The 15,471-nt window shown below is 32.2% G+C and overlaps 1 protein-coding gene across 1 annotated transcript in view; it reads left to right on the forward strand.

The window, feature by feature from the left end:
* Positions 1-12,147, forward strand: part of LOC139097676 (TWiK family of potassium channels protein 7-like) — a 40,994-nt gene extending 28,847 nt beyond the window's left edge. Inside the window, exons 5-6 of the mRNA XM_070649585.1 lie at positions 11,200-11,241; positions 11,348-12,147. Coding sequence (XP_070505686.1) covers positions 11,200-11,241; positions 11,348-12,096 — 791 coding nt within the window. The 3' untranslated portion in view covers positions 12,097-12,147. The remainder of the gene's footprint in view (positions 1-11,199; positions 11,242-11,347) is intronic.
* Positions 12,148-15,471: the final 3,324 nt, after the last annotated feature.

The raw sequence follows: 15,471 nt of genomic DNA on the forward strand, positions 1-15,471 counted from the left end.
CCGTACAGATCAATTGTGGTCCATTGCCTGCTTCAGATGGTTAGCATTTGGTATTAGCGATTGGCAAAGGGAAGCCAGCTATAGAGCCAAATTTAGATGTCAACTAATAAAGGATATGAATGTTGTTGTTCTGTATGGTCAGCCAAGTAAAGTAAAGCAAGTAACTGTAAGAAGATCATGATTCGCCATTTTCCAACCTCACTTCCTGACTACCCAGCTATAATGAACTATTTAAGGCTCATTTAAGGATTTATGATCTACCCAGCAATAATGCCCTTATTGACCTAGATTTTACCACTTCAATTTTTGCTATAAAAGTCTATAAATATACAACAAAGGCTGAATATGCACAATAAATTCCGAAAAATAACAATCAATCCCTTCCATCAACCATCAATAAACTCATGTCTTAACATCCATCATCAAAGATCACACACGAAAATTCATCAAAAAATACGGCTAAAAATACCTAAACCCGAGGAACACAATTTAGACGCTAGGACGGTATTGAGAATGATGATGTTTAGTTCTTATTGATTAAATGTAAATTTTTGGGCATTAATAAAGGGTTTGAATAGGTTACTCTTCTTGGTTGAAACGAATAAATTCACTAGTTCCTTTTTTGTGGCTCTGCCTTCTTCTCTACAGTGATTTTCCTTCTACCAGGGCGCCATCCATCACCACATCTACGACAATACATGAAGATTTCTGACATTCACTTAGTACTTTTGATATTTTGTTATGAAAAGGATTAGGAAGGGGGTCAAAAAGTCAATTGTTTTACTTAATTCAACAACGAACCCATCTTCACGACTGATTTTTACAGCGAGAAATAAAATTTCCCGCAAAGCTGCTGTTCGAGTAATATTCCCCAATCTAAAGATAATTTAAAGGCAATTCACAATAGATTTTATGTGAACTTTATCTCCCAACGTCATCATGACACGTGAAGACATATTCAATCTAACATTCTTAACTCATGCATGCTGAAAGTATTCGTGAAAATCACTTAAAAGACAAAATAGAGCTTATGTCGCATTTTATCAAAAAATCTCTAAAACAAAAAACTTATTTTAAGAATCAGCAGTATCAGTAAAAGGATCAATAACAAAGGCATAAACAAACATTCGCCAAACTTTACATATTTTTAGAAGTTAAAAAGAATTCGAGGAAAAAGGGAGTAAAAAAAGTGGAAGAAATGGGAAAAAGGGATGTGATTTATCCCCAAAAGCATGTTTAGCAGGATAAAAAAGTTTTTTTGTCTTTTTTATTGCTTTATGTAGAAGCTAATCATCGAGTTAGTTTAAGGATTTTTTGGATGGAGAGTGGGTTACAAGGCTCCTGAAACTGATGACTTTATCGATGGCTACCACTTGTCAATATCAAGTTCAAGTTGTTTAGAGGAAATGGGAATTAAATGACAGTATTTCTTAGCCCTGGTGACGATTTTGGTAATCACACTAAAATGTACTTGATTCCAAAACCATCCCCCGCTCCGTTCCCTCACCTCCCTCCAGAATACACCCCCTGTCATCAGCACTTCCGTTTCTTCCTTTTCCTCTACGTGTTCCACGCTTTTTTAATGCAATATACAAATTTTGAACCCTTAATCCCAATTTTTCTCCTATTCTAACTCATTCGTAACTCCAATGTACACACAGACGATGTTAAAAAAAGGGATACTGGGAGCTATTTTTAAAGCAAATAAAATATAAGGAAAGGAATCATTTTAAGCACTTTTGTAATTGAAAATTATTCAAGGGATGGGCCTATTACGAGCAGTACAAGCGATTAAAGTAACTGAAATCAATTTTATGGATATATTCCAATCATGAACTGTGAAAATGTTTGATTTTGATGTTATTGAGATTTATGTTTGAGCTAAAGTTAGGGATGTAAAACAAAAAGGAGTTTGATTGACTGGAATTTGATGTTCTGTGAATTTTTTAATGGCTGATTAATAAAATATGCAAGAAATTGAATTTTTTTGAAAATACAAAGAAAGATGAAATTAATACAAGGCCTAGAAAAGGCAAGCAGGACAGTGTTTTCAGACATTTTTTGGCCAAGGGTTATCGAGACCCTTCGATACTGAGACCAAGACTTTTCCCGAGCGGCACAAATTGAAATGTTGCCACCACTTAAGTATACGACCGACTCGTCGCCGTGGTGGCAGCATTTCAATTTGTGCCAATCGGGTTTCAGTCTCTGTTTCGAGATTTGTTGAGACCAAGACTTTACAGAATTCCTTGTGCTCTCGTTCTCGATTTCGGTTTCAGTCTCGCTCTAAATAATTCATCGAAACCGAGACTTTTAGGAACCCTAGATCTAATGAATCATACTCGAATCATATCAATTAATGTCAGTTAACTGACACTCATCATTTGCACTCAAAACGTCCATTAGGAGCATGATGAAGTTATTCATGTGAAATAATTGAATTAGAATTTTAATAATTACAAATTTATTTGCTAGACCAGACAGCATCTTCTAATTAGTTAAAAGCTTCAATGAAGCAGCTTTTAAATTGAAATCTGAAAATTTGTTGCATTTAATTCAATCCTTTTAATTGAATACAAATTCTTAATCCATTTTTGTTTGTACAGTCATCGGCTTTTAACAAAAATTAATTCAAGGTCTGTAAATTCTGTTCCACTTAAGCTAAAAGAGGCAAATCCGATAATTTGTTATGTTCAAATAAAATGCTTGTACAATGCAAAGTTAAATAATTCTTAAAGATTTAAAGAGAGCATTCATGCGAGATTAGCAGGCAAATCTAACTTTTTACAGAAAAATACATGCAGGAGAATATTGTAGGAATTTAGAGTCTAATACAGGAATAAATGTATTCAATTGTCGCAAAGTAAAAAGTAGAGGCTCAGGGGAGTATTCAGAATCAAAAAAGCTTAAACTTCATCAATCTAAATTCAACTAGATTTTTGTTAAATTGAGTCTTTCAAAAGCTCTTATAATTTATAATCCCGAGCGACACAAATGGTTTAATGTGGACGGCAATGGAAGGTGGCTTTCATTTGATGCTAACAAAAGTGATTAATCAGAGCCTAAAAAACTCCGTAGGGAGGATTTTCAGTTTGTGTCTCGGAAATGCAAACTCTTCAATCCATAACCTGTTGCATTTCTGCACTATCCCACTTTCCATGTTAACCCCTTTTAAGACAAAATTCCTTCCCGTTGAGACTCAAAAAACAGCAAACATTCCATCACTTGCTCCCGACTTACGTCGATTATATTCGATTATTTTTGTTACTTGACAATCACCCTCTTCACAATTCACTCCAAATGTCTTGAATATTTGGGAATTCAAGCTTTTCATTCCTTTTTTTTAGTATGAAAATTTAAATAAGGAAAAATCTATTCTCCCCACATCTAACTCACTATTGCTAGGGCTGTAAAAATAAAATAAAAATAAAATATAAAAAGTTTCATCTTTTTTCTACCGTTTTTTTTTTTGTAGCTTGCAAGTCAACATTTTACACTCATGAGTGGTAATATTCTTCGGATATAAAAAAATTCCTTTTCCCCATCTTTTCGCATATTTTTAATATATTGTGCAGCAAGGAAAAAAGAGAGAGAAGAATGTGCTATATATAGAATAAAAAAAGTAGAACTTCAAGTGCGCCATACTTTGTGTGTGTCACATGAGAAGAAGGAAGTATCAAGGAGTAGGATAGGTTTTAGATTATGTAAATTATAGCGCATAAGAAAGAGTTGTTATTTTATTAACAAATGATGATGATGATGATTAGTTCCTATTGATCCACTATGAATTGTAGAGCGTTAAAAAGTGATTGAGCAGGATTCTGTTTCTGGCCAGTGCGGCTACTTCAGCTGGTTTCTTGTGTTGTTGAGCAAATACTTAACAAGTACAGAATCAATAAACTAGTTGTACTTAAAATTAGGCACAAATTAGATTAGATCTTTTCATCAATAAAATAATATTTGAATCCACAATACTTTCACAGATCTCTTGAAAACATGATCAGCACATCGAATTCTTTTCACTTTCGCCTTATTTCTTACGGAAGGTTTAAAGTCTTTCATTAGAATTTACAGTCGAGTCTCAACTATCTCGTGAAGTACGACCCTAATACATGATGGGTAAAGAAATCCGTATAGAATCCATACTTACTTGCTTACTTACTGAAATCATGCTCCGATTTGGAGCCTAGGTTATTACAAAATGTATGGAATCCATATGTAGTGCTAATAGACTCCGGAGTTTGAAATATCGAGACTGATATATCAGAAAATCCTTCTCCAAACCTCGCGCGGCATCTGATTAGTTATATAACTGATTTTGGTGGAAGATTTCGGTCCTTTTACAATGGCTTATCTTAAAGAAACTCTGGAATTAATATAACGGGTGTTTTTGGACCATTTATGAGGAAAAAAATTAGACTTGCTGCTTCGTGTAACTCGAATCTCATTTTTTTCATCTAAATAACAAGAACAGAAACAATCTAGTCAGATTAAATAAAAATATCCAAGAAAGATAGTAACAGTCTAGTCGTCTATTGATTAATGTCATCAGATATCTTCATGAAAAATCACTTTTCTTCGCAAGTCATTCTACATTTACATTCATTTTTGTTTGTAAAGGATTATGAAATTTCATATCTCTAACTAAAGACAAACAGCTATCAACTCAAAAATTTAGACATGCAGACAAACTTTTAAGACCAACAATAATCATCAAAATGCTAAAGCAACAAACAATTTTTGCCTTTTTTTCACCCTACAAGCCGACTAAAACTTTGTCACTTAAAAGAAAAAAAGAAGAGCAGTGTAGCAGCAGTAGGAATAGAAAAAAAAGGTTCTCCATTCTTCCACCACTTCAAGTTATTAAAGTGACATGAAAAGCTGATCAAATATTTGTACTGTAAAAAAAGAAGTGAAAAAAACTAATTTTATGTGTCAAGGGAGTTTTTCCTTCACAGCATCTTCTTGAAGTTGGTTACAATAGGGACTACTCAATAGTTCGGTGTGATGTCTTTATATCATGCATTATTAATAATCTAAACTATAATGTTCCATCTCAATAAACTTGTTTTTTATCATCAATATGGATTAATATTAATAATATAATGATCGTTATGAAAATTGCATCACATAGCACATCAGGGAGATTAAAATATGTCCTCAAATTACATGAAAATGTATGACTTGCTTCGTATCCATAATATGATAAATTCATGTGCTTAGAGACGTTCAACAATCACACAAGAGAGTATTGAAGAAAAAAAAAACGGAAGGAGGATTGTTAGCATGTTAAAATAGATGTCAAATATGTGTTCCTTAAAATGAGATGCTAAAATATCAACATTAACATTATCGTCAACATCATCATGAGTCCTCCGAGTGCAAATAACAAGTTCTTCTGTATTATATGCAACAACATACGTAAAAATTCTAATGAAATTGCAGCACATTCACAATTGTATGGTTATACATACTTACTGAATACACAACACACATAATTCAGTTCAAGACGAAATTTCTACTAAGCACGTGAGACCCAAGTTTCAATTTTAGGTTTCAACAGCATTATAAACATTGATGAAGAAGTAGCAAAAGAAACAGCACCACATCAATGCATTATTCCCATATGTATACATAAATTGAAATTCTATGTGATGTGTGTATAATGCAATTCATGATTATGTTCCTCAATTTCACCCAGTACTACCCAACGGCATTTTAGAGAGTGATCACAAAGTTTGTACAGGGTGAGAGAGTGTTTGCAGGAGTTTGAGGGAATCGGTGATACTAGTCAGTACAAATTTTCTATTAAATTCACCAAATTCAACAAATTCACCTAAGTTACCTCAGAATTGACAAAGATCAACTTCAATTTGATCAAATTTAACTCATAAATAACTAAATTCAATTCAGAACTAACTAAATTCACCTTATGACTAAGCTAACTAAACAAATCTGAGAAATAGCCAAATTCATTTCATAGCTCACCATGTTCATCTCGGAACTAACCAAATTCACCTCCAAAATGACCAAATTCATCTAATAATCAATCAAGTTCATCTCAAAATTTACCAGATTTACATCCGAATTATTCAAATTCAACTCATAATTGACCAAATTCACCTCATAATCAACCAAGTTAACCTCGAAATTTACGAAATTCATCTCCGAATTGACCAAATTCACCTCAAAACTAATCAAATTCATCTAAAAACTAACCAAATTCAACACTAATTTCACTAAATTCACACCCAAATACACCTAATTCACCTCATTACTAACTAAACTCACTACAATCGCAAGAAATTAATATCAAAATTCATCAATTTAATATCAAAACTAACCAAAATCCAATTCAAAACTCATCAAAAAATCACCATAAACTCTACTCCCTATAACCCTGCACACTTAACCATACCAAAAGCATCTGCTTTCACAAATTCGTGTTACTATTCATTTTATTATAGTCTACAACCATGTCGAATATTGATTCATGAATGAGTAAAAAAGGATATTAGAATGCAAATTAAGAAAGATAACAATCTCCATTGATGATGATGTTGATGATAATGATGATGTTTTATACATGACACATACGCACATCCCCAAAAAAAAAATACATTTTCAATCCATCTTGTTTTCCTCTTTTTTGGATAGAATAAAAAGGCTCAGAGCTTATTTATCAAAGATGAATGATATACTCTCTCGTTACACAGACAAGCATTCGCACTCAACTCTAATATTATTAAATCAATAATATAAGGAACTGGAAAATGCAATAAGCTGTATTTTGTGAGTTATGTGCCTACTGTGGCTTCATATTTTATATTCATATGTGAAAATAATAATTGAGTTTTGCATTTAGAAAACTTAATTTACATAATTTATGCAAAGATTTTTCGGAAAAGAGATTACACTGAGAAGAAACAACATTATTAAAATTTATTATATTGAAGACTTTTTTTTTTGGAAATTCTGTATATGTGAGATGGTGATTTATAGACTAAAATAAAGAAGGAAATGCAGACGGAAATTTAAAACAATTTATAAACATGAATGAGTACGCATTTTATGTGCGATTTAGAGTTTTATATGCGATGATAAAGGATTTTGGGAATTGTAAATGTGTTAGGAAATAGGATGTGACATGCGACTAAATATCGTATAGGTTAGATTGGAATTGATTGAATGAAATAGGGGGTTACATTGAAAATATTGAAAATTCTAGAAAATAACCTCAAAAAATTCAAAAATATTTATCCCGACCGACGGGATAATTTTTCAGTACATCCACAAATTATATATCAACTAACTCAAGTCTTGATTCAAAATTCAAATTTATTCAATATTTTTATTATGAATATAATGCTACCTTCAACACAGCAATGACAACAATCGATTCATAACATTACAAATTCATAAAATTCATCGCCCAAAATTTCTCTTAATTTCCATGAAAAGTGAATAACAAAAATGTGTGATCATGAAAATCAGGCTATGAAAAATATTTTAATATACTTAATGTTGAAAATTTATTGCCGCATTTAAGGAAATTTCCTTTTGTGTTTTAATATCATGTCTTTAATGCCATCTTGCCTCATGCAGATGTTCACTCTTTATGTACGCTTTAATGTGGATCAAGTTGTGCGTGCTATGCTATAGACTGAATGCTTTCTATTAAAGATGGTTGAATGGCTGGAGGAAAGATATAAAGGTTCAATGAGTAGACGGCATTTCCATCAAAAATAGAATATTTTTCGACCTATGAATAGCATCAATTTTAATTTATTCAGTCATTCAGTCCGTCAAAATCAGCTATGACCATGACTTAAAATGCACAAATCGTCCATATTTTAAAGCACCATCCATCCAGCATGATGAACCTTTCAATCATCATCATTATTCAAGTATGAAATTTGATACTTTAATTAACCAGACTATTGCATGCATGCATATATGTCTTACTTCATTCCCGTCATCATCAGCATGTCATTTGCATACGAGGAAGTGATATTTATGTTGCATAAATACCATTCAATATGTGATGCTTTTATATCATATCCACCCAGAACGTTAGTATTTTTTTCTATGATTTTTTATGCTTCTGTAGCTACTTCATTCAGTCATACACATTCAGTAGTGGATGTTCAGTGCTTCTTTTTTTGTTATTATTAGTTTTTATCATGTCATTCGATTTCAATATGTATCTTTTAACCATTTTTTTTTTTCGTAACAATGAGAATGTCAGAAGAAGTAAGGAATGAAAACATCCATTGATTATGAATGAGAAACTAAATTGAGATACATAGTTATTAATGTTCCAATTAAGATGTGAAATGTTTGCATTTTTAAGAACTTTTGGATTTTCTGTTTCAAGAGGTTCTGTTAGAAATTGAAAATTAGAGAAGAGTTAAAGGTTTGGTCTTTGAAAATGAATGATTGTTGATCTGGGAGAAAATGTTTAATTCCGAACAACGGGTCTCGAGTGGGACCTAAAACCATGTCCTACGACTTCCGGTCTCATGCTCCTACTACTGAGCTATGGAGGGTTAATCGATTAAATAGCAAAGTGATAGCGTATATTAAACAATTTCTAAATCCCCTTTACGTGACTATTTATTATGGTTCCTTTGTATGTGGAGCTTAGGTTATAATAAAATGATCTCCATCTTACTTTTTTACTGGCTCTGTAACCAAGTTTGTACAAACGAGAACTTTAAACTTTTTTATCACTATTCTGCACCATGTTGCTATTGGTGCTCAAGCATGTTTGTATAACAAGGACGTATTCGAAAGAGCTATGAAGGTCAATTGTACCCATTCCCCTAATTTACAGATACTTTCTTCACTCACAACTTTCTATTTACTTTCTTATCAAATCACACAAATCAATACCCAAACAGTCAACATAGAAATTCAAATTTAAAGCTCAGTATCAGAATTTTATTCAAAATCTTACAGTAAACAAGAAAATTCTTCGAAAGTTTCCATCGTGAATAACTAAAAATAAATCAATCCCGATCAGCACAAATTCTTCATGTTCAAAAAAACGTCCGAACGTAGTACGAAAGGTATACGTCAGAACTAGTAATCAACTTAGCGTTGGACAAAATTCAATTCGAATATATTCGAATATTTTTTCAACCTTACATCAACTGGATATTAAGTTGTCATCAACTAGTTATAACGTATTTTATCACTCATTACAGCCGCCAAATGACGGTCATATGACATTCAAGAGGCAATATTTATGGAAATTAGCATAAAAATTGACACTTGTGATTATGCCAAACAATTGAATGCCATGAATGATTTGTGTCGATCGGGTTTTGACCTTACTTCCTTGTTTTTACATAAGCCCACTCATATTTTATCAAAGTTCCAGATACACAAATAGATTTGATTCATAACAAAAATGCCGCAATTTTAAGAAATTCACAATAAAGTCAAATAAAATTTTCAAAAGAAGAAAATTCGCAATTTTTTTGATAAAAGACGATAAGAAATTCAGAGCCGATGGCATTTTCGTTAAAACTTCCCATAAAGCTTTGTTCTCATTCTATCTTAAATTAATCATCGAGGATGTCTTCCTCTTTGATTTCAATCTTCATTTTATTGAAAATAAAATTTAATTAATTAAATTCCATTTGTAATAAAATTCTTTCAAATTAATTCTAATATCAAATTCATCATAATTGATGTTATATCATCTAATTCATCATTATTGAATTATTTTCGTTATTATTCTTCTTATTTCGTCATCAACATCCACAATGGAATGTAAAACAAAGATTAACAAATAATTTTCATTAACAATACAAAACGAAATTTAGCAAAAAGTTACATAATTTTGCCGATAGATACAAAACAAAAGCTGAATAAGTGAAATGGGATGAAAATGTGGGAATAGAATGGGAAATAGAACAATAGCAAATGCGAGAAAATAAGTCACTAATTTATTGACAGTTAATTAATCACGAAATTGGATCAGAAACTATGTATCCAGAGCTTCTTTTTTGCTTATTGCGAATTAAATGTGAAGTAAAGAGGATTAGTTGACTAGTTTGTATGGTTGACTGTCTAACAGGAAGCTACACAGTTACACAGTTGTATTTGTAATGAGATTTACTACAAATCGTCTGTTTTACTTCCTATCGCAAGTAAATTGGATATTATAGACAATGTAAGTAGAAGACTACAACAGCGATTCTCAAACAATTTATATGTGAGGAAATACAGAAGAGTAGCCAGATATTATGTGAATAGGAAGAGAAATTGTTAGTTTTGTTTTTAATGGAACGCAATAATCTGGTTGAATTTAGAGTTTGTGTCTCAAAAGACCAAAACAAATTGAATAATTAGGTCTAAATGAAGGATTTGACCTAAAAATTACCCTTTTGGATAACATATGACTCCATAATGGATGGAAATAATTAATATGATGTTTATTCTTCGAAGTTTAAAAACAAACTAAAATGATGGGGTCAACAACTATGAAAGAGAAAAATCAACTAATTCTAGTCGCAATTTAGATACAATTTGAATTTTAAACGACAGTTGATTCACAAAAGGCTCAAATTCTATAATTGATCATAAAATGAAGGGGTCAGCAACTGTGAAAGGGGATAATCAACTAATTCTAGTTGCAATTTAGGTATAATTTGAATATTAAACGACAGTTGATACCCAAAAGCCTCAAATTTGGCTCAAATTGTATAATTGATCAAGTCGTCGAGACTCTGACTTGGTGACGAATTCGATGTTTAACTGATATCATGCTAAGGCCAAGCTGGTTTGAAGCCAGATTTTGGAACAATTAATAAGTATGAGCTATTCTGATTAGGTTTAATAGAGATTATCATGAAAAAAGGAATAAGAATTCAATTTTATAAAGGATCAAAATCAGTAGCAACTCTTTAAGAATATCCAAACAAATCGACATCTCTCCATACTCTCTAAAACTTCGTTTCTTTCACATCTCATCCATGACACATCTACTTTCCCACTATTCTTCCCCTCAAATGTAAATGGAAATAGCAAATAATGACTTTTGTGGCATTCCTGTTTCATTTTAACATTTGAATTGGCTGTATATACGAACAGGCAAATCGAAATAAAATGAAACATTTGACATTACAATCATCAGTTGTTAAAAATTCGATTAAATATTAATTAAAATGTATCTCTCATTCTTTACAGGTTACGGTGGCATGACACCTCGAAGTCAATGGGGTCGTATAGGTAAATAAACTCATTAAACAAACAACTTTTTTTACTCATCGTTCTCATTTTTAATTGCATTTTATTTTTGTTCTCATTCTCACTCCTCGTTTTATATGAAATATAGCTGCACTCATTTATGCAATCTTCGGAATTCCAATAATTCTACTTTACCTCTCAACAATGGGTGAAGGACTATCAAGCGCAATGCGATGTATTTTTAAGCGTTTACGTGCAACATCGTCAAAAAGTAACTCATCGTCCTCATCGAATACGAATAGTACATCATCATCAACCACAACACCATCATCGTCCACATCTAATAATATACTTGGTGAGACGACAAATAATAATAAAAGTAAAATAATAGAAAGTGAGAAGCGTCAATATGCTGGATGGAATCATAGCGGTAGTAGTATACAGCAACAACATTTTCATAATCCAAGTAGTGGTAATGGTGGAAGTTACAATAACAATTATTTATCAAATAGTTTCAGTATAACGAGTGGTAGTCATCATAAGAAACAAAAACAATCGGTTGTACCAATATCGATTTGTATAATGATACTCATATGCTATGTAACAAGCGGTGCTGTTCTATTTCATGAGCTACAAAAGTGGAACGTACTCGATAGTATATATTTTTGTTTTACAGCACTAAGTACAATTGGTTTTGGCGAGCTACAACCAAAAGATGAATTAGGAATGTATGTTGCCAGTATTTATATTATTGTTGGTATGGCTATTGTTGCAATGTGCTTCAGTCTTATACAAACAGAACTAATCATAATGATGAGAAAATTTACAATCAATGAGCAGTCACATGATGATGAAATTACATTAGCAAATGTTACAATAACGCCAATAAAGTCCTGACATCGACCAAATGATTTATTATTAACTGATTATAACTCATTACCGCGAACACCACGCGGAAGTCAGGCGGGCTTTCATCGTAATACGCCAGCAAGACGATCAGCTGGTATTCTCGAAAGTCAAATGGAATATTTTGTTCCACGTAGTGTAAGTGAATTTAATTTAAGTGGTGTCGGTGATTTGGCACTACCGCCACCTCCAAAACGTATCCAACAGACAATTGTACCCATAACGCCCATGACACAAACGACACTTTTAACGATACAGAAGCCACGTGAAAAAATGGTTACTTTCGAAGATGAATCATCGACACTTACAAAATGTCCGCACGGTGTGCCGGCAACGCCATCAAGAAAAATTATACAACCACCACCACCATTAATGGGTGATGTATTCATGTGACGTGATAATATAGATGGTGAGATGATGGAAATGATGACATCACCGACTGATTATAGTGTCAATGGCACAACAAATAATAATAATGCTGGAGCTAAAGTGTGAGATGAATAAGAATGATGATGATAATGATAGGATAGTTGTTCAGTTCAAATGAGTAACCGGGGGGATATGGAGCTTGGGGCATGAGGTATGGGAACTTTTGGTGCTGAAAGACTTTCAGAATAAATTCAAAATTTGACCACAATTCTCAATATCTTGTTTCCAGGCTGCATCCCCTCAAAAAATTTTCAAGTCTAACTTTTTTATATCTAGACAATAAGATTGATAAGTATTGGCAATGACATTGAATGAATGTGAATGAAAATGAATTATGTTCTTTTTTTGATGATATCTTACAGACATGAATTTCATATTAGGAATATGGACGGAAATAATGTTTTTTTTATATATATTCAGAATAAATTGCTTCATATAATCAGATATGACAGCAAAAGACTGCAAATGAATATTATTGGAAACGAAGAAATTTCCTTTTTTATCCTCTTTCTGTATCAGCTTCCAGTTTTGCATCTAAATTGCATCTGTACTCTCAAGCGAATTCATTTTTTCATGTTTATATTAGTTCTTTTTTTTATGATCATCGTTCATATGATGCTAATAAATATACATTTGAATGAATCAGCACAAAATGGATATGGATCAATATGAGAGTATATTGATGGTTATGCGAATAGGGAAATTAATAAACTCAACTAAAGCTTGAGCTTTTTCTTCAGATGAAAATAGCAAATGAAATGTTTCAATTAGGGTTTCTGACAGCGGTTAACCGTTAACAGCATAACAGCAGTTTTTTACCTGAAAATGCGGTTAACGCAAAACAGCGGTTATAGAAAATTAACCGCTGTTAACAGCATTTTTATCTGTAAAGGCTTTAAATAAGAAAATTTTAACGGAAATTTTGAATTTTAATAAAAAAAAATTTAATTTTTTTCATAAATCTCTCCTTTTTTGTAAGAAAATGTGAGTTTTGGATAAAAATATTATGCTAGAATTCCTTTGAAAAACTTGAAAGATTTTGGGAAATTTTTTTCAAAATCTCGCCATTGTCGTGGAGTTAAGGGCAATTTTCGTCTTGCTTGCCTTTAAAAAATCAGGAAAATTTCGGTCCAAATTTCTGCGAAGAGAGTGTTCTTAACTTTCGCAAACTTTTGTGCAAAAAAAACAGCATTGCTTTCAAATATATTACAAACGCCTTAATGTTTATGAATTTTCAATAGTCAAAATAATTTTGGAGTTCATCAATCATTAAAAGTTATTCTTTTTCTTTGATTCTGATAAATATCTTTACTTTTGTAGGTTTACGTAACCTAATTCAACCATATGAGCCAAATAAAAAGAAAATATATCAATGAAAAGCTCATTAACAAAGTAAAATTGTGATATTATTAAAAATTCTTAATAACCGCTGTTAACCGCGTTAACAGCTGTTTTGAGTTTTTTCATAACAGCATAACAGCGGTTATGAAAAAACGCGGTTAATCAGAAACCCTAGTTTCAATTACAATTTCTGATAATTTTCATTAGTACTTGACATAGATTTCATTGGTGGCACTCTATAGCTCATGCAGTAACACAGTGATTGGCAACTTGTGTGCCACGGGACATGCAAGTGCCGCCAACATTCTTTGAAAATGCCATAAATCGTAAGATTCAATCCAAGCTTACCACTAAGCTATGCTGCAAAAAATAATAGGTTCCCCACCCCTGCAATACCTCGTTATTAAATCATTCCATCACAAACGTGATCAGCAGCTACATCTGATTACAATAAATTTTACAGAAATCATTCTCAGGTTGGAAATTAAATTCCTTAATAGCTACCTTGATTCCAATAAATCATTTAGATTTGATGTGGGTTTACTGAAATGTTGTCACTTTTATGTGGAATAGTACGTCATTAAATTTGATATAAATCATTCAAAATTGCTTCTACAGTAATGGATATGTGGATGTAGGGCTGTTCACATATTACGTTCAGGAATGGTAAAATCGACTTTATGGTAGTTCGGGATATCAAGGACTCTAGTGTCTTGTTCAACACATCCAATCCAGGAATTATTCGGTCTTCCTTGCGATCTCTTACTATCCACAAAGTCTTCGGTAGTTACTTTACGTAATAGACGAACGGTCCCTAATATGTGTGGATGTTGAAGACAGTCGGATGTTCAACATGAACGCTTCACTCTTCCATGTAATTCTCTTTCGGCATCAATCCTACAAAAATTCACTTTTTAATCCTTCAAGAATCTTACACAAAATGCTTTTAAATTCTATTTTAAGACATAATCTGACGTAAATTTTAAGGTTGTAACATATTTCATTTGAATCGGATCTCATACATTTTATTGTTGAGCTCCACGTGCAGTTAAGTCGGGTACTTTCTTCAAAATCTTACAACACTTTACTCAACAAACAATGAGCTTATGATTCTATATGACATTATACTACACGTGTAGTCTAAAATGCCTTAGTAAATGCTGCAAATCACTGAATTTATTTAAAATTTGGGGAAATTATTTTTAGCAGTCAATAAGCTGTGCTGCTTCCAGTTAAGATGACAACGACGTTTCTCAGGAGACATAAGGCAGTAATTTTAAGGCTACCTGGAATTTGAAGTTCAAGTGTGTTCCGCAATAGCATGGCTTCCTTGACTTTATATCCAAATATTAATTTTCTCATGTGAAACCATGGAGTCCTGTTATCTTCAAGATCTTCTTATCATCAAAACTTTATTTGTTTTTTCTTTTCAAGACTTGTTTCCTTGTTGACTTTTCAAGTTTATTTTTTCAACATCTATTAACATTCATGAAGAACTCTTGTGAAAGATGAAACGTGTTCCATTATATAAATGTATTAAGTTCAAAAAAAGTCCTTCCTGGTACTTTTTTTGATTTGAATTTTATCAATGATTAA

The sequence above is a fragment of the Chironomus tepperi genome, unplaced genomic scaffold (assembly GCF_022539635.2).
Source record: "Chironomus tepperi strain 1889 unplaced genomic scaffold, CSIRO-AGI_Ctep_v1 contig_427, whole genome shotgun sequence".
In the NCBI taxonomy this organism is placed as follows: Eukaryota; Metazoa; Arthropoda; class Insecta; order Diptera; family Chironomidae; genus Chironomus; species Chironomus tepperi.